Source organism: Lepidochelys olivacea (assembly GCF_965140295.1).
Source record: "Lepidochelys olivacea isolate rLepOli2 genome assembly, chromosome: 25".
Lineage (NCBI taxonomy): Eukaryota > Metazoa > Chordata > Testudines > Cheloniidae > Lepidochelys > Lepidochelys olivacea.
In genome coordinates, this window is record NC_140435.1 from 19,177,863 (window position 1) to 19,202,269 (window position 24,407).

Consider the following 24,407-nt stretch of genomic DNA (forward strand, 5'->3'; position numbering starts at 1 on the left):
TCTGAGGTAGGCCGGCATGGGGCAGGCTCTGCCTCCTCAGGCAGAGCAAATGTAGCAGCCTGCCTGCTTAGTGAATTGTTCCCATTGTCTTTGTGAATTCCCCCAGTAGTATAAAACAGGTGTAAACGTTTTAAGGCTCTTTTACATTGCCAGAGTGGTGTAAAGGACAGTACAGCCTTATAAATGTTTACGGTGCTTTAGTGATTAGAACTGAACTAAATTTTTGGACTGAAAAAATTTCCTATCAAAATGTGCTCCATCAACTGTTTGTTACTGACCTTTCTGCAGATGGTCAGTAGCCAATATAAATTGTGAGTTTGATTCCCCAGCCATCACTTGCTCTTCAGTTGCCTATGACGTAACACTGAGCATATGGCTGCATATATTTGTTGACTAATAACTAGAAATAAAGGGTCAAACCAAGCTACATTATATTAGGCAAGGGGGTTTGGGGATTTTCTTCAATACTCCCCACTCCCATTCTCCATCCATTGCATTGTAGTTTAAATAAGTTACCAAAATACTGTAATTGAAACCAGCGTGATTATATTGTGTTATTTTGATAAACAAAATATGCAGAATTTTAAAATATTGTATGCATAATTTTTTATTTTTGGTGCAGAATTTCCCCAGGAGTAAGATGTGCATGCACTTCAGAGCTTGCATGCATGCCTGTTTGTTTATTGTGTGTATCTTCTAGACTACTAAATAGCCTTACTTCAACTGGCAGCTTTGCATATCCACACAGACTAATGTGTTATCTGAATACATATATCTCATGCAATGTACTATATTTTCCTAATAACAAGTTTATGATTTTATTTTGGCAGTGTTCATGGTCATGTATTTTTCAACATGAAAATAGCAACAATACATGACTGATCTCCAAAGTCAAATACAGTTCAGTAATATTTAATTCAAACCACAGACTTTGCAAGATACTAGTGTCCCTGAGTAATGTGAAACACCAATTTTCAATTATGTCTTTGCTTCAGAAACATGCAATTACTGACTATGACAGTAGGGCTGTTTCTTAAACTGAAAAGGAGAAATTCTCCATCTCCCATAAGAGAGGATATTATAGAGGTGCCCCAACAACTCCAAGGCTGCACTGAGCTTTTCCACTTAAAGCAAGGTTTAAATCCCCTAAATTAACACTGAGCTTCCCAAACGTGTACTACTACTTTCAATAAAAACAAACTTGAATTCTCTTGCAAATTTTCATATTACAATCAGCTGCAGATTGAGAAGTCTAAGCAACTTGAAATCCTTCTTACTGGATATTTTACATACAAATGTAAGATTTTATTGGATTCACTATAACTTTATTTTAATGCTCTGAGACTTGTAATTTTCCACTTGTAATTTTAGTTAATTCTGAATCAAACACCATCAAAGTTTTTTTTGAAAGAAGTATATGATGGCTAAATGTTGTTATATTTTTCTTAGCTGTTGTCATCAAGGAAACCAAGAGACAAAGTGTCTTTGCCATGGGCTTCCTAACACAGAACAAGCTGGACTCTAGTAGGGGAGGCTGCAGAATAAAAAGGGCGCAAGCATGCTCCTTACCTCACCCTATCCTCACCCCAACCTCAGCTTTGCTGCTCAGTGGTGCATAAGGCAGAGGAGGTATTCCTCACCCTCTCAACTACCTGCTCTGCTCCTTACTGCCCCTCAAGCCCCTGCATCACAGCCCCACTCTGCCCAGGCCCCAAAGTCCCTACAAATCACATACAATCCACACATCCAATTCCTCTGAATCATACTCAGATGCACAGCTTAGTTCTGAACTCAGCAAAATTAAGATGCTCTACTGGACACAAGTTTATTTCAAAAGCCGATAATGCATTATTACCTAAATTAATCTGATGGCAGAGTTAAGGCTATGGTGCTTATTAAATGAGATTGAGAGGAATCAGATGTGCGTGGCTGTATGGTGGAAATGAAATGGAGTTAGCTGTGGAGGCAGAGTCGGAGCTTGTTTGGATAGTGTGAGCATTGTGCGGCAAAGTGCATGTATCAGGGTGGCCTGGATGTTAATGTTGCCTTACCTGGTGATTTTCTTAAGAACATAAGAATGGCCATACAGTGTCAGAAACAAAGGTCTATCTAGACCAGTATCCTGTTTTCTGACAGTGGCAGGTGTCAGATGATTTAGAGAGAACAAACAGAGCAAGGCAATTGTTGAGTGATCCATCCCCTGTCCTCTGGACGCAGCTTCGGGCAGTCAGAGTCTTAAGGACAGCATGGGGTTGCGTCCCTGATCATCTTGGCTAACAGCCGTTGGTGGACCTATCCTCAATGAACTCACCTAGTTATTTTTTGAACCCAGTTATACTTTTGACCTTCACAACATCCCGTCAACTAGTTCCACAGGTTGACTCTGCATTGTGTGAAGAAATACTTCTTTATGTTTGTTTTAAACCTGCTGCCTATTAATTTTATTGGGTGACCCCTGGTTCTTGTGTTATGTGAAGGGGTAAATAACTCTTCCCTATACCATTCATGATTTTAAAGATCTCTATCATATCTCCCTTCAGTCATCTCTTTTCCAAGCTGAACAGTCCCAGTCTTTTTAATCTCTCCTCATATGGAAGCTATTCCATAGCCTTAATCATTTTTGTTGCCCTTCTCTGTACCTTTTCCAATTTTAATGTATCTTTTTTGAGATGGGATGACCAAAACTACATGCAGTATTCAAGGTGTGGGCATACCATGGATTTATATAGTGACATTATGACATTTTCTGTCTTATCTATTCCCTTCCTAATGGTTACTAATATTGTTAGCTTTTTTGACTGCTGCTGCTGAACATTGATCAGATGTTTTCAGAGAACTATCCACTGTTTCTTGAGTGGTAACAGCTAATTTAGCCACCACTGTTTTGTATAATTGGGATACTTTCCAATGTGCATTACTTTGCATTTATTAACATCTAATTTCATCTGCCAATTTGTTGCCCAGTCATCCGGTTTTGTGAGAGCCCTTTGTAACTTTTTACAGTCAGCTTTGGATCTGAATGATTTTTTTTTAAATCATCTGCAAACTTTGCCATTTTACCCTTTACCTCTTTTTCCAGATCATTTATGAATATGTCAAATAGCACTGGTCCCAGTACAGGTCCCTGGGGGATCCTGCTATTTACCTCTCTCCACTGTGAAAACAGACCATTTATTCCTACCCTTTCTTATTTAACTGGTTATTGATCCATGAGAGGACCTTCCCTCTTATCCTATGACTGCCTACTTTGCTTAAGAGTCAGTGAGGGACCTTGTCAAAGACTTTCTGAAAGTTCAAGTACCCACTGGATCACTTAGACCACATAATTGTTGGCCCTTTTCACAGAATTCTAATAGATTGGTGAGGCAGGATTTCTCTTTACAAAAGCCATGTTGACTCTCCCTCAGTTCTTCATTCGATTAGTAGTAGTACTCCTCCATTAGGGCCTACTTTCCTGAAGGAGGCTGGGTCCCCATTGTCCTCGGTACTATAATTACACCCATGATTAAGGTACTTTTTCTCTAAGTTTTATGTGGGTTTAAAAATAATTTATGCAGCCATACCATAATCTAGACATATCTGAAACAGCTTTACAAACACCGTGCGGATAAAGACCACTGCTCGTTGAAGTAGTAGAGCATATTATCTCTGCAAAGAGCTGCATCATGTTACCAATCAAAGTTCAATATTGTATATGGTAGCATAATAAAGCCCAGGTAAATCCAACTCTGCATGCTCCACTTCATTATTAAAAAGGTACTTGACGTAATTAGTAAACAAAACAAAGCAGACAAGAAAAATTGACCTCAGTGAGGAGGCAAGTAAAGTAGAAGACCAAAACAAATAGGTTCTGCTAATCCTTTCACAAATGTGCAACCCACTATTATTTCATTAGTTTTTTATACAAGGAAGAATTTTAAATACGGTGCATAGGGTGCTCTCTCTGCTTGAGGCAGGGGACTTCTGGAAAGTTTTCAATCTACTTTTTCTTTTATGCTTGTACTTGCAAATTGAGGATTGGTAGAATCAGGCCTTGAAGCACAGTTCTTGCAGCTAAAGTCCATGGCACCTGAGGAATACGGTGCCCAAGTCTATTTTAAATAGATGCTTGCATTTTACCGGAGGCGGAGGGGTAAAAAGTATCTCCTCCACACATGAGGATCACATATACAAATTACCTATTGGAGTAGTACTGGACATTGTTCTTGAAATTAAAGTTGCTTCCATATATGGCCAGAGGTTCCCCTTTTACCTCCATTTTAACAGTGTAAAAATAAACTATTTTTAAGATCATGGCTAAATGCTAGAAAGGAATTCTACACAGACATGAAATGTCTAGTTAAAAATAAATCAAACAATATCTATTCAGAGGCACTTTTTACAATCTTTAAGTCCCTAGAAATGCAATATGTATCTATTTTGTATAATAGCAAGGAGAATACTTTGATCAGTTTATAAATAAACATCAACTATACCTTAAATCAGACAAAATAAATGCCAATTTTCACTGTTAGTATTGAAGTATGTAATACCAAATCAATGTTAAAGAGAAATATTTTGTATTTGGGATTTAAGCAATGTATCTGTAGAAATTCTTGGCGTGTTATTTAAAAATTACACACTTTCCACACTATAAATGTGTAAGAACAAGTACCAAATCCTGGGATCTTTAAATAAAATCAGTTAAAAGTTATCAAGAGTTGAGACCACCAAGATTACATAAGTAAGGGTTTTTTCTTTCTGAATTCCAAGGATATGAGAAACAAGACATTTGTCCTTACAACTAATAGGTCATTTTTAAGGTGGGCAGACTTGTGTTATAAGTATATGAGTCAGACAAACAATTTATTCATACATCAGCTTGTTCAACAGGTCTAATGCTTGAATCACTATTTGTCAAAAAGCTCAGTTTCTACAAAGTTTCAATTATGGATAGGTCTCATTTAAATTTTTCATCAGCTGCATTTACGGTTTCCAAATTATTCAGCCCTACAAGCATTTTAAGTTCCACAGCAAAACTGGAACAGAGACCTAAGAACCCCCCTATTCCTATGCTGGTTAGAACATCTGAGTTTTTGGGCTGCCCCATTTCACTGAAGTATAGCATTACTGAGTCAACTTCTGGAAAAAGCTCTTTATTAAGCCAGTCATTCTCAAGTATAGCAAGAAAGCATGGTTCCACTTGATACAGTAAGGAAGCTATGCAGAACCATTCTAGTACATAGCACTGTGGGCTCTCCCGTGCTTGGGAGTAAGCCTAAGCACCAACACTTAACATTTAGGTGTTTCCCTGGGTTTTGGGAATGGGACAAGAAGGGAGCACACCGGTGCAGCAATGGCACAATAGTTGCTGGGGGGGGAGGGGGCACTCCCACATTGTCTCCAGTGGGAATTACCCACTCCAACACTGAAGTTCATCTGGGTAAAGTACAGAAGTGAATGACTAGTGAAAAAGAAAAGCATTTCAATACAGGATGCTGATTAATACCCCCACCATCACTACCTATTCTTATACAGTACTATTCATCAATAGAGCTCAGAAAGGTGGCCAATCATTTACAGATGGTGGAACTGACGCAGAAAGTGACTTGCCCAAGGTTACCCACCAGGCCAAACACAGAGCTGGGAAAAGAAACCAGGTATCTTGAATCCCAGTTCAGTGCTCTGTCTTCTAGAGCACACTGCCAGAGTCAATGGAACGGCAGAGATTAACATGGATTACAGTGTGAGCATAACAAGAGAAGAGCTGATAAATTGAAATGAAGCAACAATTGCTTTTATTAAAGTCTATTAATCATTCAGGTACGCTGCAACCAGATGTGATACGCTGTTGTGTATGTCATACCCAATTACAGTGACTGAATTTACTCCTTTTCTTAAAGCAAGGATATGTTAAAACTTTGCATTTTTAGATGTGCTATTTTATATAAATTCTGGATAATAGCATCATGCAACTTTAAAGGGAAAAAGTCAAAACTTCTGAAGAATAATAATTTTAGGCAAATAAGTATATATACACCCTCTCCACAAAATTCAAAGCTTGTGGAGAATTATAAAACACAGCCATCTTGTTTTTCCTTCAGTTTTTTCTATATAAATCTGTTCCTGATGACATGCAACATAAAGAAACCAAAGGTTTACTGAAGTCAACAGGTGTGAATATTCATGTGCTAATTGGAATGTAGGATTGCCTCATGACAATTTTAGGACAACTGCTCCTGTTGGCCCAGTAATAGGTCTGAAATCCCTAGACCCTTCTGAATGCTTGCAATAAATACCTTATCTGCAGATTGGAAAGCAGGCAAACTGATATTAATCCACTCTGAAGTGTTGTGTGGGGAGGGTGCTGAAGCCATCATCCTTGAAAAGCTGGTCACATGTCAGAAGTCTAAGACCACCTCTGTGACTTCTACTACAGTCTTACAGAAGATGGAAATGAGCAATTATAGAACTGTTGTGGGCACTGCTTATTTCTCACCAAATTCAGAAATTCTGAGTTGTGAATTCCCCATGATGCTCACAAATGGAACCAGTTACGATATCGATATTAGTCTCTAGCCATTTTTCTAGTCAAAATAGAGGAACCTAGAAAAAAAAAGTATGCTTCCTAGCTTTAAGACCTTAACATTCTTTGGACATAAGACAGAGTGCCAATAGTAACCACATTGCAATCCTGTCTGCTAAACACATCAATGCAGATAGATGCAGCATAGCATAATACAACCTACAGGCACTTTCTCTTAAAACTTGAGCACAGAATAGGAGTCTGAGGCAGCCTGTGCAGTAGATGGGTCTGTAGTGCCTCCTGCTCACTGGCTTAGTCGTAGAGCATGGAACAGAGAGCACCCACAATCACAGCTGCATGCTTGGGTTTATTTTCAAAGGCCAGGCACCAGAAGGTCTTAGGAAATAGCTGTGAGCTGGAAAAACCCAACTCCACTGCCAATAATGGTTCCAAGTAGTGTAGTTCGGATTCCCCAAGCAAACCTTGAAGGACCTTATCTAGGAAGTTGGGGCAACCAGAATGTGTCTTCCTCCCTGTAACCTCCCAAATCCCATGGGCAAGCCCTGCACCATCTGAGAGGGCTGGAAGCTACAGATCCCCCTGTGTATTTATAGAAGATCTGATTCAACCCACCCTCCTGCCCTTCCTCTCCAGGACCCTCCTCCTCCCACCATCGCCCCCTGTATGACACTCCATATGTTATCCTCCAGTTCTCCATTACCCGTCACAAAGCAACTCCCATATGAAGAACTCTGTATAGCATTATCACCTTCTCCCCCCAACCAGCCTCCATTCTCCCCACCCTTTCCACAAACCATCCTACACCCCTTCTCCCAACCATGTCTCCCCCCCCATCAAACCAGCTCCCTTCTCCCCCCAACCAGGGGTGCTGGAACAATTCGTATGGTGGGGGTTCTTAGAACCATTGAACCAAATTGTAAAACCTGTATATAATGGAAACCACTTCAATCCAGGGGGTGCTGCAGCACCCCCAGCCCCCCTTCTCCCCACACCCTCGCCCCCAGCCCCCCTTCTCCCCACACCCTCGCAAACCGCCCCCGGCCTCCCCATCCGGCCCCCCTTCTCCCCATGCCCTCCCCCCCGGCCCCCCTTCTCCCCACGCCCTCGCAAACCGCCCCCGGCCTCCCCATCCGGCCCCCCTTCTCCCCACGCCCTCCCCCCCGGCCCCCCTTCTCCCCACGCCCTCCCCCCCGGCCCCCCTTCTCCCCACGCCCTCGCAAACCGCCCCGGCCTCCCCATCCGGCCCCCCTTCTCCCCACGCCCTCCCCCCCGGCCCCCCTTCTCCCCACGCCCTCGCAAACCGCCCCGGCCTCCCCATCCGGCCCCCCTTCTCCCCACGCCCTCCCCCCCGGCCCCCCTTCTCCCCACGCCCTCCCCCCCGGCCCCCCTTCTCCCCACGCCCTCGCAAACCGCCCCCCCGGCCCCCCTTCTCCCCACGCCCTCGCAAACCGCCCCCGGCCTCCCCATCCGGCCCCCCTTCTCCCCACACCAGCCCCTTCCCGCTCACCCACCGAGGGAGAGGAACGAGGGGGGCAAAGGCCCGTTCCCCATCGCGCTCCTCCGGCGGCTCGGTTGGTCGATCACTCCCAGCCCGGCGGTGGCCCCTCCTACCAGGCCCCGCCGAGGAACCGCTCACTTCCGCGTTTGCGGGGAAGGGACAGGGCAACGCCGGGCAAAGCCTGAGGAGCTCCGAGCCGCTAGTGCGCCTGCGTGCGAGAGCTGAGCATGCGCGCTGCTAGCTGGCAGCGGGAGGCGGCGCCTGGGCGCGCGCCTCGGGTAGAAATCCAGGGGGATGCGCCAAGGAGCGTGTCCGTTTGGGTTGGGCTGCGTCATCCCGTCTGCAGAGCTGTCTGCTTTCCCCATGAAATGCTCTGGTTCCGGCTCCTGCTCTCATCCCGGTAGCAGGTTCTCTGCGGCAGCGGTGGGTTCAAGGCGGTAGCCCTGGGGGGTCGCGAGCTGTCAGCCGCCAGCCCAAACTCCGCTTTGCCGCCCGCATTTACAATGGTGTTAACTGGATTAAAAAGTGTGTTTAATGTCTAACGGGGGGGTCGCACGCAGAGGCTTGCTGTGTGAAAGGGGTCACCAGTACAAAAGTCTGAGAACCCTGGCGGTATCAGATGTTAGTAGCCAGGTGCCTGGGAAGCCTGGGCTCAGTTGCAGGGACATGCTTAGGGCATATGGGCCAACAAAGAAAAATTCCATGTTAGCCACGCAGCCTCTTTGCTGCTGTACAGGCAGGGGGAGTAGATTGTGATGCGACTAGGTAGCTACAAAGCAAAGCCAATGTCACTAAACTGTTGTTATTGCATTGCAAATGTCTGATCCTTGCTGTTATCATCAGTTTCCTACACACCTAGGGTGACCAGACAGCAAGTGTGAAAAATCGGGAATAGGCGGCTATATAAGACAAAGCCCCACATATTGGGACTGTTCCTATAAAATCGAGACATCTGGTCACCCGATCCCTAAAATTATGTGAAAAACAGCCCACCCATCCCGCTAGACAGGGAAGGCAATATCTGGGGTAGCCAGAGGCACTGGACTGGGAGTAGTGGGTGGCAGGGGGCAGCAGGTTCTGCGTTTTCATGGTGCTCAATTTGTGCCAGGGCAGAGCCCCAGCACCTCTAGGCTTGGCAGTTCATAGTCTGGCACCTCTGGGCTTGCTGCATCAGTTATGAATGTAAAAAAATTGCTTGAGCCCCAACACCTCTTTCATTGCAAATTAAGCAGTGGGTTTGCTCTGTGCCCAGCTGCACTTAGTGTGCCAGGTGGCAGCTCAGCACCAAGAAGCAGGTCCGTGCTGCTCCCTCTGCATTTGGACAGGCAGCATGAAAAAGGAGGTAGAACTGATACCTTTCCTTCCCTCAGGCACATTCCCAGCCACTCTGATCTCACCTGTAGACTAGCATCACCCCATTGAGACCACAGTATGTGGGTATGTGTGGAGTGGAGTGTCTCGTCCTCATTTCCATCCTTTTAAGTCTCTGCTACATAGGAGAGGTTCCGGTTGCAGGAAAGGGTGGCCAAAATCAGGAGCCTTAAAAGATCAGCAGTGTTGTCAACTCTCAGGATTTTAACACGAATCTCATGATAATTAGGGTTTTTTCCTTAAAGTCCCAGATCCTGGAGTCAAGTTAATACATGAGAATCTGAGCTTTAATTTAAAAAAAAGGTAAACCCCTCGTACTTGTGATGGCAGATAACCCTTGACAATATTACCCCTACTCCCAAAGACTCAGAAACAAGAAAGAAAGAAACAATTATTATTTTAGCTCATGATTTTTAAGCCTAGCTCATGATTTGGCAGGGTGATGGTGGTTTGCTGACTCATAATTTTGAACATTTAGGGTAGGAACCACTAGATCTGGCCTGCTACAGAAAGACAACCCTGACTGGCAGGGTATAAGCCAGTGGGTGGTTTCTGGTGCCCCAGCGAGGCCATGAGCGGGCTGGCAGAAGGGTCCCAGTGAATGTATTGTCCTGTGCTTACGGCCCACATTGGCTCCCGAGCTACTGGCCCTGGTCCCGTGGGGGCAAATGTACAAGGCCCCTGCAAGGATTTGGGGTGGGGCGGCAGGGGCTGGAAAAAGCTGCGTCCGCCTTTCCCCTCCAAGCCGGCAGGGGGAGCGACCAGGAAGTGGGCGTTCTAGCTACTCCCGGATAAACTCGATGATGAGGCTGGAGAAGTAGATCATCGCGCAGCGCTTGCGCGGGAAGTTTGACGGCGATGGCGGCGGCGGCGGGAAGCCCGGCGGGGTGAGTGGGGGGCGCTATCCCCGTTATTGCCCCTTCTCCCCGGGGCAGGGCCCGAGCGGGCCCCTTCGGCTCGCCTCAGCGCGCGCTGACCTGGTGCCGGTGTTTGTGCAGGGCGCCCCCGGGGGCGGAGGGAGCTGCTGGACCGGACGGGAGCGCGGGCGCTGCGGGGCCGAGGCCGAAAGGTAGGGGCTGGGGGCGGGCCGGGGCGCTGGGGCGGGGCCGGGTGGGCCCGTAGGTAGGTAGGTAGGTAGAAATCCGCTGATTTCTCCTTCCCCAGAGACTCCTGCGGCGGATCCACGCCGCCGCCCGCCCCCCTCACGAGCTCTGCCCGCCGCCGTTGTACCCAGGGAAATTTGGCCGCCCCCGAGTTCATCCACCCCTCCCCCCACCGTGTACAGCCCCTCCCTGCCTCCTCCCCCTGTTAAATAAGGGGTCAGTCATCCCCATGAGCCGGAAACATCACTAGTAAAATATTCATTTGTTATAATGCATGTCGTTGTGTGTTGCATTTGCGAAATGCTTCGTCGCCACAGTGCTGAGACTAGCGTAATTTAGATGGAGATAAATAGTCTTCTTGCTGGTCAATTTTCATTTCTTTCCTTCCTGTCAGGGGGAAGAGTTGTGAAGGCTCGCTACCTTCAATATGATAGAAAAGCTCTGGGGAAGGTGAAGTATGGTTTCAAATGACCTGCTTTAAAAAGAAATGCTGGCCTCTAACATAATAAAATGAAAGCTGATTGAAGAACGCAGTTTTAAACATTGAAAATATATATCCGCTTCAACTGAAAAACAAATATTTTAAAGAGACTAGAACATGGCTTAGAAATATGCCTGGCAGCCTCTGATGCTGTAGGAGCTGCCTAGTACTATTGGTTAGACAATATGGGTTTCTCTAATCCCAGTCAGTAAGAGTTTTTCTCTCTTCTCTCCCCACCCGTTCTTATGAGCTCTTACCAAGTCCCAGAGAGAGAAATCAAGATAAAGAATTAAAGCCAAGCCCAGGCCTCTTATGTGATGTTGCAAAGCATTGTGATGCTCCAAGGCAGTGTTTTTTTGTTTTTTAAATTATCTGTCTATCAGTGAAATTCTGTAATGAAGTAGGAGTCAAGACAAGGCATTACACCTCTTAATCATTATTAATCTTGAATATTTTCTGTTTTCTGGTTGGCAGAGTACCTCAACAAATTCATCTGTAGTTTCTGGTGTGAAAAGATCTGAAAAGGGGGAAACCCCAACTGGAAGAGCAGGCATTTTTCAGAAATGCAAAGCCACCACAGGTAAGTGGGTTTTTTGTGTGTGTTTAGCAAAACAATCAGAACAATTCTTTATGGACGTCTCTCAACCTGTGCTGCCATAGTATCACTGAGGGAGCAGGGACTATTGTGAAATTCTCTAAAGCAGTGGTCACCAGCCAGTAGATCGCAATCAACTGATCAATCCTAGAGGGTCTTCTAGTCGATCGTGATCTGCAGCGAGGCTGCTGCTAAGGCAGGCTTCCTGACTGCCCAGCAGCATGCCACTCCCAGAAGTGGCCAGTGTGGCCTGGCAGGGGTCTCCCTCTGTGGCTGCCCCTGCCTGCAAGCCCCGCCCCTGCAGCTTCCATTGGCCACAGCTCCTCACTCCTGGCCAGTGGGAGCTGCAGGGGCGGGGCTTGCAGAGAGGGGCAGTGTGGAGTCATGTGCCCTCCCAGGGGGTGTGTTGGGCCCTTCCAGGGGTGGTGTGGGGCTGGGATAGGCAGAGAGCCTGATGTAGCGGTAGTCAGACCAGGAGCTGCTGGAGGTAAGTGCTGCCTGGTAGAAGCCCCCTCCTGAGCCCCTGCCCCAGCCCTAGTCCTGACCCCTCTCCTGGAGCCAAACCCCCTCCCAGAATTTGCACCCCTGCCCCAGGCTCAGCCCTGACCCCCCACACACACACTGTGAACTCCTTGGTCCCAGCCAAGAGCCTGCACCGTCTCATGAACCCAAACCACCTATCCTGTCGGGTGAAAGTGAATGAGGGTTGGGGAGAGGGAGCTAGGGTGGGGTTGGAATGGGTGGGGCTTTGGGGAAGGGGTGGGGCCTCAGAAGAGGTGGGATAGATCTTGGTCACCCTTAAATTTAAAAAGTGATCTTGGGCATAAAATGGTTGGAGACCACTGATCTAAAGATCGTAGACTAGGTAGTCTATAGGCCTACAAAAGCTTCCCCCTCCCCCCCATCTGACGTTATAGCAGCATTGTGACTCCTGTCATTGATACTTATTACATTAAAATATATAGTACTATGTGTAGATTAGCTCTACATTCTCTGTCTCGAAATGAAACACCACATTAATTCTCTAGAATAAGCAGATATCTGTCATTCTGTAGATGGATTGGGCTGCTACTTTAATACCCAAAAATACTTCTCTAATTTTTAATAGATCTAGAGGAATGAACAATAAAACCCCCACAATATATAAATCACTAGTAATGTTGCAAATCTACATGTTTATACAATGATCCTGTATGTGACTCTCAGTGTCTGAGCACTTGTCCAGGTGATCATCCAGTTTAGTCTGGTAATGTGGGAAAGGAATATTTTAAAATGATTTTAATTTAGCATTACTTCTGTACTTTAATCACCTATGCTTTACCTTTTCCTTCATTTGGGTTCTGCTCATGGTGGCAAGCTATGAAATGGCTAAGATAGCAGCATTCTGAACAAGTTAAACCCCAACTAAAAGGAACTTTGCAGCAAGTTACACCTGCTATGTTTGTTGACTTTTGGAAGACGATAAAGGTGGAAATATCCAGATGAGACTTTTCTGGGTTTTTTTAATGAGCTATTGTGCAAACACTTGTGAACTTGCAGAGCTAGGTGTTCTGGGCTGCTCACTTATGTTCTACCACACTAAAATAACACGTTTCTACAGGCACTGCTCCTAGCACGCTAAATCGTACTGTCTTGGGAAAAGATGACTTGCAGTCCACTTTATTAGAGGGCCATAAAATTGCTCGACCTGACCTCGATCTCTCAGCTATTAATGGTAAGTTTTCTCCTTTAACTCTCTCCTTTTAACATCATTGTTTAAATCAAAAATTAGAATGTATGTTAATGGTATTTAACGATTTTCTGAAGATCTCAAGCATACTACAAAAGAGGGTAAACTATTACTCTCATTCTAGAATTGAAGAAACTGACATAGTGAGGTGAGGCCTAAATTTTTAAATGACCTCTATTTTTCAAATCCCCAATTTTTGGGGTGCCCTACTTCTAGATTCCTAGGACTTGATTTTCAGAGCATCCACCACTCTGATTAGTAGTAACAAGCTGAATTTGTTGTAAGCGCTCACCGCTTCTGGAAATTATGCCCTATGTATTCAAAGGTAGGAACCTAAAATTAGAGGCCAGTTTTGAAAAGTTGGCATGGCCATGTTCATACGAGTCAGTATCAGAGCCAAAAATAGAATGTTTCTGCTTGGGCTCTTTCTTCCCTTTATAAAATCAGCGTGGATTGATTTAAACCAAGGCAATTTAAAATCAGCAATTTAAATTGCCAAGTGGAAAGACCTGATTTAAATAATGGATTTTAATCAATTCTTCCATTTTGTACTTTATTTTCTAAAGAAAGGTACATTCTCCTTGATATAACCATTAAAATATGTTGTTTTACAACTAAATGGGGCCTTTACACTAGATTTGATATGTATTGTTGCTGCTTAGGAAGGTACACTAAACTATATATGTTTGTTTAAGTAAATGTGTAGCTGAGTACTTTCAGATTCTTATTAATTGTACATTTTTAGTATGTTAGAAAATGGTGATTAACTTTTTGCTCTTGATTTGTCGAGCTGCATTAGGATGGTAACTGGAATTTAATTAAACACACAAGACAGTATGTCAAATGTCTTTCTGTTAAACAAAACAACCCCTTAATATAATATAATGATCCATTGTGCCATATTTATAAAGCTTGACCTTGGAATCAGGAGAAAAACTTCTTTCTTTACATGGAAAAATAGCCTTTAACTCAGTTTTTGCTAGAGGCTCATGGATTCAGCATTTTTTTTTATTTAAATGTTTTAAGAGATTATAATTTTAGATCTTAACATATTTTGTATTAAATTCAGATGTCATTTTAAAAAAGAACTTAATTTAAATAACAAAATAAAAAAATCTGATTAAAAACATTTAAATCAATTTTATCCGCCCTGCATAAAATCATGTTAAAACTGGCTTTTAATAAGCTGCTGATTGTCTCACTCAAAGCATTTTGGCAGAGAAGTGCTGTGCATAGAGATTTTTATTTTTTTTTATATATTTTTTTCTTTTGTGGTTTAGACAAAAGTCTCTTAAAAAAGATTTCTGGTTCAAAGTCTCTCTTCAGAGCAGAATCAAGAACACGAAAAAAAGAGCAGAACTCAGTAAGTGACACTTTAAATTAGCTGGAAATTGACACAGCTATATTTACTGGGAATGTACTGAATAAGGATTTTTGTTCATCATTAACTTTGTCAGCCAGAGTTAAGACTTCTACCCAGAAACCATGTGGTAACAAGTGTTTCTGTAGTGTGTGGTGTTGGTGAGAGTGTCGTCATCTTGAAAGCACTAAGGACTATTATGGGCTGAAGAGCTGCTGTAGGGCTTGTGGGCTAATGCTGCATGCAGTAGTTCCCAAAGGACTAGAATAAAGAATCTGCCAATAAAACTAAAAGCATTGGGTACAAGCAGCTTTGCTAAAAATAGCATGATAAATGCTCACAAAAGGAAATGTAGTAGATCAAATTTAGCCACGGCTGTAAAGCTTAATAGATTTGGACCTACTTATACTGGGCTAACCTCAGCTCTATATGTAAAATTTTACATTCCTTTTTAAGGAAAAAAATCTGCATTTTGCTAGTGAAATGCACCCTATCCTAAGCATTCTAAAATTTCTATCAAAATATCCTTTGTTCTGCCAGCTGCCATGTTGTATAGTGAAGTATTACCTTGAGTATCCGATATCATTTTGAATGGAGGAAGAGAGAATGTATAATCCAGTATGGTGCTTTCTTCATGTCACTGCAGGGATGGAGGCCTCTCCTTAGTGTGTCACCAAGCATATCTGTCCTCTAAAGTGTGACCAAGTACAATTATTAAAGGCTCACATGGTCTCTGCTGGTGGGGATTTGATTTGTGTACCACCAGCACTCCATTGTGAGTCCAGCTTCCATTTCTTCTTAGACCCTACTCTGACTTTGGCTAGTCTTCAAGTTAGTTCTTCATCTTGTTGTGCTCTTACCCATGCTTTCTAATGGTGTCCCAATGTTCACAAATATGCATGAAGGATACTTGCACCCCGTGATTTGTATAGTACAGTACTTGAAAATTAAACTGAGGTCCCTTTTACATTGACAACGATTCATCCAACACAGCATAGAAACTTCATATCCTCTAGTGGTATTGTGAATCCTTCAGAGAATACACTACACTAAGTAGAGTGACAGGATAAAAGAACAATAACCCAAAGTTAACCAGCCTCCATGCTGGTAGGTGAGAAATGCTCCATTATTAAGAAATACACCCATCTGAAAAAACAATAGTCTGTGTGTAGTTGACACTTGGTGATAACAGGGTGGGCTTTGTTTACAAACGTACTTGTAATGATCAGAGATGCTGCTTTGAACAGACTCAAACTTTAGTTTAGAAATACTTGTTTGTATTTAATTTCTAAGTATATGTGCTACCATTAAATTTTTTTTTTAAATCAATTTCCTTAAGAAATCTTCTGATCCTGATGATGTGATTGGGATGTTGGAATCTCAGGCATTGTTATTAAACTATGTATCAATGAAGGTAAGATGCAAATAGTCAAATGTTTGGTATTCCAGAGCTACAAAAAACATAGCCTATTGGAAAACTTTCTAAATATAATTGAAACAACCTTTCTGCCCCACACAAGTTAAATTTGTGCTTCAGATAGCCTTGGTTATGCAATTGTGACTTCAGACACTTCCTCATATATAAAAAGAAAAGGAGTACTTGTGGCACCTTAGAGACTAACCAATTTATTTGAGCATAAGCTTTCGTGAGCTACAGCTCACTTCATCGGATGCATACTGTGGAAAGTACAGAAGATCTTTTTATACACACAAACCATGGAAAAAATGGGTGTTTACCACTACAAAAGATTTTCTCTCCTCCCCCACCTCATATATAGCATTTCATGCACTTCATTAAACAATGATCAGGGCTGAGAGAGCTTCTGAGATAGTTGGGAGGAGCCTCCAATTTCCAGATGAAGTGCACACTTTGACCATTCTTGTATTTTTGCAATGGTATAAGTGTGCATGGTACACTATAGATAAAAGTTTTGAGCCCTTGCTCCCAAGAGATTACAATCTAAATTAGGATTATTTAAGGAGGGAGAGCAACATAGTGGGAGGGGAATACAGGGATGGGATGACAAGCGATTCAGCAATCTGCTTAGGTATTCACTGAGGTTAATGATACAGATTTACACAGTTGTTAGGTTTACAAGCCATCATACTATAATGGAAGAGGTATGTTTGGGGGGGAAATTTGGAGGCGAGAGTAGAGTCAAATGGGGAGGGGAGGAGGATTTGGTATTAGAAGCTGCATGGAAGGTGAGGAAATAAGGGACCAGATGATATAGGGAGTGGTTAAATGTTTGACTTGGGTGGAGTGAAATGGACAAGATGGGGAGTTAGACTGGTACAGGATCCTGAAGACCTGGTCAAATATGATACAGAAGATGAGGGGAAATCGCTGAAAACATTTGAAGAAGAGATGGTCATGGTCAGAGTAAGGCATATGACACATCTCCCTCTGAAAACTCAGATAAATTTTTTTCTCTACCCTTGCACACTTCCTAAGTTTTCCCTTTTATAGACTAGATGCCATTTTGACTTCAAGGAGCTCTAGTAAATGATCATGGAGGTGAGAATCTTCCTTTACAGAATATAATAGCATTTTAGTAACTATATAAGGTACAGAAAAATCACTGCATACAGTGAGTTAACTTCTGAATTCAAACAAGTTTGAATTTCTCTTCTCTCTCAAAATATTTTGGAAATAACTTAACCCCTAAAGTACTTAGCTGTGGTTTAATATTGGCTCCAAATACATTCTTGGATTTCACAGATAGAAAAAAATATTGCCCAGCTGGAGGAGAAAGGTGAAAGAAATTTATCAATCTTGTGTGAAGAAAAGGAAAAACAGCAGAAAAAGCTGTATGAGCTGAAACGCCAACTATTGCTCAAGAAGAGAGAGCAGAAGCTTGAAGAAGTGCTGGATAAACAGGTTAGTTTATCACACTTCATGTTTCTCCTGCAGTTTGCAATTGCTCTGAAGAAGCAACCTTTCGCCTTTTGGTACATTCTGTGCCTCAAACAAAAAAGCATCAAATTTGAACCCTGCTGTGACACTTCATGCTTCTCAGCCAACGTAAAGGAGGTAGAATATCTGCAGCACCTGCTTTGGTGGCCTCTCGTGTATGGACTGGAGGAAACACATGGAGGTCTGAAGGAAGAGCAAGAGCATATTCTGAGCTGTGGGGTGGTGATAGTGCACCAGTCACCAGAGCAGCTCATAATCTAAGGCATGTAAGGCTTAAAGCAATAGTAACATCCTTTAGTCTTTTGTGGTACACCACTTGCGAAAGCACAGCATCTGGCCCCAAACATCCTGGACTACTACAGATATCCGGGCCAGAGCAGAGGCACTGATCGCTTCCTGGGGTGTGACACAATGGCATCTCCTTGCTGTGTGTTTTCTGTTTTGTGGCATGGGATCAGCATAAGGAAAACTGCAATGGACCTTGATGCATTGAGATAGGTGGCAGCAGCTCCATCTTGGCATTGGTACCTGAGGGAACTTTTTAAAAAAATCACTTAATGGGAACATATTGTAGAACTATAATAACCAAACACCAAGAGCCTTACTAATAGTAATTTAAGTATCCCTTTAAAACTACCCCAACTGGTTAGAACAAAACGTTCTCATCTTTTCCAGTTTATTTTGTACATTGGCAGTGCTTCCAAACAGAGGAAGTAAAGAAACAGATATTGGAGCAGGCCTCCTCAAAGATGGAGGGGGGGCACTTTTGAAAATAGGAGTATGTGATGATACAGCCACAGAATTTGTTGATTTTTTTAAATACTATTGATGGCCTTTTTAATACTTTTTAATACTGGAGTAATACTGAACTCCAATCTCACTTTATTCTTTAAGACAAACCAGATAAAAAATTCTGACTGTTCTTTCAGAGTGGCTTCTCTGCATTGAGGTGCTGGGTTATGTCCCTTTTTGTTTTCAGATTGAAGTCCTTGCTCCTCTTCTTACTGTCTGTGAACAGTTTAAGGAGGAGTATAAGACCTTTGCAACTGCCCTGGACACCACTAGACACGAGCTTCCCATGAAGAACATTCACATGGAAGGAAATAGACACAAATATTTGGGTATGAAAACTCCAAATTAACAGGATTTTGCACTTTTCAGTGTACTTGACTCTTGTGTACTTCTTTGAATTGAAATGTAACTCTAACCTTGTTAAATCCATGGCATGACTCTTGTTCGCTGCCCTTGGGTTTTTCTATGGAGGAGACACTGAAACATTAGTCCCAAGCTTTGCTTTGTATTGTCTGCATATTTGTTCATCTCTAGTTAATAAGCTGCATCCATCCAGTTTCTTTTTCTGTAAGAAGAGCAGAGCACTCTAAACTAAGAACACTTGTGTAGCATTTATAAGAGATTTCTTATGGGTTCATTATTATTGAAAGTATCTGCAAGGATTGACATTTGGATATTGTGTCAATAGCAACATATAGCTAGCCAAGGAAGTCTGAATAAATGAAGCTTCCGCTCCTGTTGTAGCAATACATGGTCTTGGCTTGTAAACTTTCTGTGGAACCTACTAATCTCACAAACTGAATTGAGCAAGTTACCTAGTCTCCTGCTGTGATTAGTCTTAATATAATGCAAGACAATTTTGCTCTCATAGTAATATGCTCCTGTTGTCTTTTCCTGAAGGCTGAGTGTTCACCAGTATGCTCAGATGTTCTTCAAGCTCTTGGGTGACCACTCAAGCTGCTGACATCTTTAAAATGTATATTATTAACAGGTGCCACTGTACATTCAGTGATAATAGCTGTAACATTTGCTCTTTTGTAGAGGACGTACAAAAGCATTTAGCTGTCACACAAAGTCTTTTGGTGGAAGCTGCACCTGGTTACTTGGAAGAAAATTCAAAGGCATTCCCAGTACTGAAAGAACTTAAGGAAATTGCTCTCAAAATGGATGCAGAACTTGAAAGGTATTTACAAAATCATGCTGAAGACTCCCGAGTTCTATAATGGATCTTAAAATCTGTTTTAAAAAAAAAAAAACTGCGGGTCCTACAACCTCTTCAGACAATCCGTATATGAAATGGCTAGTGCCACTAAGCTTACCTCCTGTACCCTAGTTTAGAGCTGGCCACGACTGGCCAGATTTCACCCCTCCCCTACAGAGCAAGAAACACACACACCCATTTACTCTCCTTGTTCCCACCCCCAAAGGTCTACCTACACAGAAGGCAATGAGGAAAGGATCACACAAGGGGGTGGTTAATGTGACACATTCTGACTCCCATAAACAAATTTCAACCAAGGCTAGCAGTCCTAAAGTCCTGAAAGACAGGACAACAGCAAGTACCAGGGATTGGAGGTGTGGGCTACAGCACTCTGTCTTCAAGAACATAATGCAAAGAAGACCATGACTCTGCTCTCCTATTCTTCTATATGGCTTTGCAAAGAGGCTCCAGTAATGGATTATACCTCCCCTCTGCATCAGTGTGTATCCCTGGGAGTATCCTGAACCCAATTCCTTTCCCCTGCTATACCCCATGAGTCACCACTTCCGTAAAGGCTTGCTGCTGGAACATCCACCAGAGGTGAGAAAGGGACATAATGCAATAGGGTAAATATTCCCCCAAGAAGCAGACTAGAGTTGAAATAACTAGGGCTGTCAATTAATTGCAATTAACTCAAATATTAATTGCGATTAAAAGAATGAATCACGCTTATTTAACAATAGAATACCAATTGAAATTTATTAAATATTTTTGGATGTTCTACATTTTCAATATTGATTTCAATTACAACACAAAATACAAAGTGCTCACTTTATATTTTCATTACAAATATATGCACTGTAAAAATGAACAAAAGTGTTTTTCAGTTCACCTCATACAAGTACTGAAGTGCAATCTCTTTATCGTAAAAGTGTAACTTACAAATGCAGATTTTTTTTTGCTACAGAGCTGCATTCAAAAACAAAACAATGTAAAACTTCAGAGCCTACAAGTCCACTCAGTCCTCCTTCTTGTTCAGACAATCGCTAAGACAAACAAGTTTGTTTACATTGATGGGAGATACTGCTGCCTCCTTCTTATTTACAATGTCACCTGAAAGTGAGAACAGGCGTTCTCATGGCATTTTAGTAGCCGGCATTGCAAGGTATTTACATGCCAGATTTGCTGAACATTAGTTTGCCCCTTCATGCTTTGGCCACCATTCCAGAGGACTTGCTGATGATGCTCATTAAAAAAATATGTAACAATTAAATTTGTGACTGTACTTCTTGTGGGGAGAGTTGTAAATCTCTGGCTCTGTTTTACCCGTATTCTGCATATATTTCATGTTGTAGCAGTCTCGGATGATGACCTAGCACATCTTAGTTTTAAGAACACTTTCACAGCAGATTTGACAAAACGCAAAGAAGGTACCAATGTGAGATTTCTAAAAATAGCAGAAGAACTTGATCCAAGGTTTAAGAATATGAAGTGCCGTCCAAAATCTGAGGGGGACAAGGTATGGATCATGCTTTCTGAAGTCTTAAAAGATCAACACCCTGATGCAGAAACTACAGAACCCAAACCACCAAAAAAGAAAATCAACCTTCTGCTGGTGGCATCTGACTCAGATGATGAAAATGAACATGTGTAAGTCCGCACTGCTTTGGATCGTTATCAAGCAGAACCCATCATCAGCATGGAAGCATGTCCTCTGGAATGGTGGTTGAAGCATGAAGGGACATGTGAATCTTTAGCGCATCTGGCACGTAAATATCTTGCAACGCCAGCTACAACAGTGCCATGTGAATACCTGTTCTCACTTTCAGGTGACATTATAAACAAGAAGCAGGCAGCATTATCTCCTGCAAATTGTAACCAACCTTGTTTATGAGTGAAGGGCTGAACAAGAAGTAGCACTGAATGGACTTGTAGGCTGTAAAATGTGACATTGCTTTGTTTTTGAATGCAGTTATTTTTTGTACATAATTCTACATTTATAAGTTCAAATTTCATAATAAAGAGATTGCCCTATAGTACTTGTATGAGGTGAACTGTAAAAAGTGTATTTTTCAATGAAAATATTTGTAATCAAAAATAAAGTGAGCACCGTATACTTTGTATTCTGTGTTGTAATTGAAATCAATATATTTGAAAATGTAGTAAACATCCAAAAATATTTAAAATAAATGGTATTCTATTGTTTAACAGCATGATTAGTTTTTTTAATCGCTTGACAGCCCTAGAAATAACATGAAATGGAAAAACTCATAGGCCCGCTCATGACTGAACCCAGAGACCTCTCCCTCTACAACACTCCCAAGTTCTTGCTATATTGGAAAGCAAACCCACATTTTCTACCACTTTACTACTCATCTAATTAAGTTACAGTTAGCCACAATAATTGCTTCAGTCTGTCTGACTTGTTTACAGGAGCTTCAAGCAAGTACAGGACCTGTCCTTTGAAATCAGTAAGGAAGTTTCTTTGCATAACCAAAAAGTCTGTGAAGAGACTCATGGAATAGAGACCCTGAAACACTGGTACTTCGATTAGCTTTGAAATGTTCCTCAGTGACTTGAATGCCTGCAGATGCTCAACCAAGGCCAAGGAGCTTGCACAAAAAAGCAGACTAAAGTTAAGGACATCTGCCTGGTAACTTTATCATACATTTCCTCAGTTATATAATTGTAAAACATTCATGAGCTATGATGTGGAGCATTTTTATAACTGAACCAATGTGGCATGAGTCCACTGTAGACTCAAACCCCCAGCCCTACATCCTTTGTGGAAGCTCCTTGTCATTGCTAGGTCATTTTAAATGCTGAAATGTGGAGTAAGAGCTCTAAGAAATGTTACTGTTGACAAATTTAGTACACCCATCCAATTTGTTTGTGTTCCTTGTGTGTCGTTTCAATGCAGCAGGGCAAGAGATCTCTTCCCAAGGGAAATGTGGCTCAAAGGTCATTGTGTCAATATGTAGATGCAGGACCAAATGTGTGTGGGACTGTGCATTATTGACATTAGCCTGCAAGAGGGATGCCTGAGCTCATGTCATGTGCACTGGTCATTCTGTGAGGAAGTGCAGCAGGAAGTCTGATCACCCCTTTCCTTTGCAATTTAGCAAGAGGAAAAGTCCAGAGAGATGGCTGTCGCTCTAAGTGGTAGTTAAATCAAAGGATGTTGAATGGGGGAACTGATCACTGACTTCTCTGTAATATTGTGTTTGGTAAAGCTTAAAAATCTCATGCTTAAAGTCTTGTTCTGTATCTTAGTATTTTTCTTTTGTATTAGGTTAAGTTTTGTTTGGAAGGAGATTTAACTTTCTGAAACTTACTCTCGTCACTAATGGCCTTATTATACGGTTCACTCATGCCAGGTCTTGGAGAAGGTTGTGTACAATTTCCCGGAGCCGTTTTAATATACATGAATGAAAAATAAACTTTATTTCCTGAACTGTCCTGTTTCTCCACATTATTACTTTCTACAAGCCTTTTCTAATGGAGCAAGCTACAGCATCATGTCCTGTATGGGAAATCGATGTATAAAAGCTGCTGCAGAAAGGTCTGTCCTCCTTATAGCACCGTTCAGAGCTGCTCTGTTTCACTGTCTCATGCTCCCCCCTAAGATCTCTACTGCCCATTCTGGGTATTGAAACTCACCCAGGAGCAGCCAACTCTTCAGGAGGGTGCCTTCTGTCAGGGCCTAGTACAAGGGGGGCTTAAAGGATCCATGGAGGGGGGAAAAAAAGGCTCTAGCCACTAAGCCATTAGACTTCTCTAAAATCCCTCCTCTGCTGTTCTCAAGTTTAAATCTAGGGCTGTCAACAGGAGGCCTTCACATGTCTCTGCCATACAGCAGCTACAATGGGCTAATCTGTTATCAAGTCACTAGGAAGCATACTACTCAATTTAGGACCATGTACTAATCGAAAAGGAGTTTATTATGTGCTGCTTGTCCAACACTATGCCAAATGACCAATTAGTGCAATATTCTCTGTTCTAAACTCTAAAGCTAAGTCCATCTATTGGCAATTTTACTACTCTGGACTTTCTAGTAGTTTTAAGGTGACAGTTTACATCTTGTTGATGAAAATGTTACATATAGAATGCTATAGATCAGTGGTTCTCAAACTTTTGTATTGGTGACCCCTTTTACATAGCAAGCCTCTGAGTGCAAACCCACCCCCCTATTTATAAATTAAAAACACTTTTTAATATATTTAAGACCATTATAAATACTGGATGCAAAGCAGGGTTTGGGGTGCAGGCTGACAGCTTGTGACCCCCTGGAGGTCCCGACCCCCCCAGTTTGAGAACTCTTGCTATAGGTGAAATGGATTAGACAAACTTTACTTTGTAAAAGCAGGTATGAGCACAAATTAGCGCACATACCTTTTAGAATTTTTGAATTTTTCTGTACACTAGAGTCTTGTCTATTTTTGTGGGTAGAAATCTGTAGTCAACTATTTCATGACCTTTGTCCACCACCCTTGGAATTCTGTCTGTGGAGGTTACACTGCAACATTGGTCCCACGCTTTGCTTTGTATTGTTGCAGGTTTGTTCATCTGGAGTTAAGATGTGTCTGTCCGATTTGTTGTTTTCCTGCTGTAAAACAAGCAGAGCTCTCTAGGTGAAGAGCATCTTCCTCTTCTTCCCTTCTCTCCCCCCCCCCGACCCCTGGCTCTCTCTCATGTTTCTGCACTTCCTCACAGTGTTGTTCTTAAGCCCTTCAAGTTTGTCCTTCATGGTAATAAAACTTCATCCTGAATTCTCTTTTGTTTTGCAAAGAACAGACACACAGATCATTCTGATTCTTGTAGGTAGTTCCTTCCT

The 24,407-nt window shown here is 42.4% G+C and overlaps 2 protein-coding genes across 8 annotated transcripts in view; one reads left to right on the forward strand and one right to left on the reverse strand.

Moving 5' to 3' along the window:
* The window catches only part of MYO9B (myosin IXB), a 78,198-nt gene extending 70,005 nt beyond the window's left edge, over nucleotides 1–8,193 (reverse strand). For all 6 annotated transcript variants that reach the window (XM_084614474.1, XM_084614475.1, XM_084614473.1 and 3 more), the window contains exon 1: nucleotides 8,038–8,193. The gene's annotated coding sequence lies outside the window, so the exon portion shown is untranslated. The remainder of the gene's footprint in view (nucleotides 1–8,037) is intronic.
* A 1,979-nt stretch (nucleotides 8,194–10,172) lies between these two features.
* On the forward strand, nucleotides 10,173–23,027 carry HAUS8 (HAUS augmin like complex subunit 8). 2 transcript variants are annotated; one of them, XM_084614591.1, is made up of 11 exons: nucleotides 10,173–10,282; nucleotides 10,394–10,464; nucleotides 10,893–10,948; nucleotides 11,454–11,559; nucleotides 13,175–13,288; nucleotides 14,584–14,666; nucleotides 16,003–16,077; nucleotides 17,386–17,544; nucleotides 18,560–18,701; nucleotides 19,414–19,555; nucleotides 22,007–23,027. In XM_084614591.1, the coding sequence occupies exons 1-11, from the start codon at nucleotides 10,254–10,256 to the stop codon at nucleotides 22,125–22,127; spliced, it is 1,098 nt and encodes a 365-aa protein (XP_084470717.1). In that variant the 5' UTR covers nucleotides 10,173–10,253; the 3' UTR covers nucleotides 22,128–23,027. The 2 variants fall into 2 exon arrangements, with proteins under 2 accessions (XP_084470717.1, XP_084470718.1); XM_084614592.1 differs by lacking the exon at nucleotides 16,003–16,077.
* Nucleotides 23,028–24,407: the final 1,380 nt, after the last annotated feature.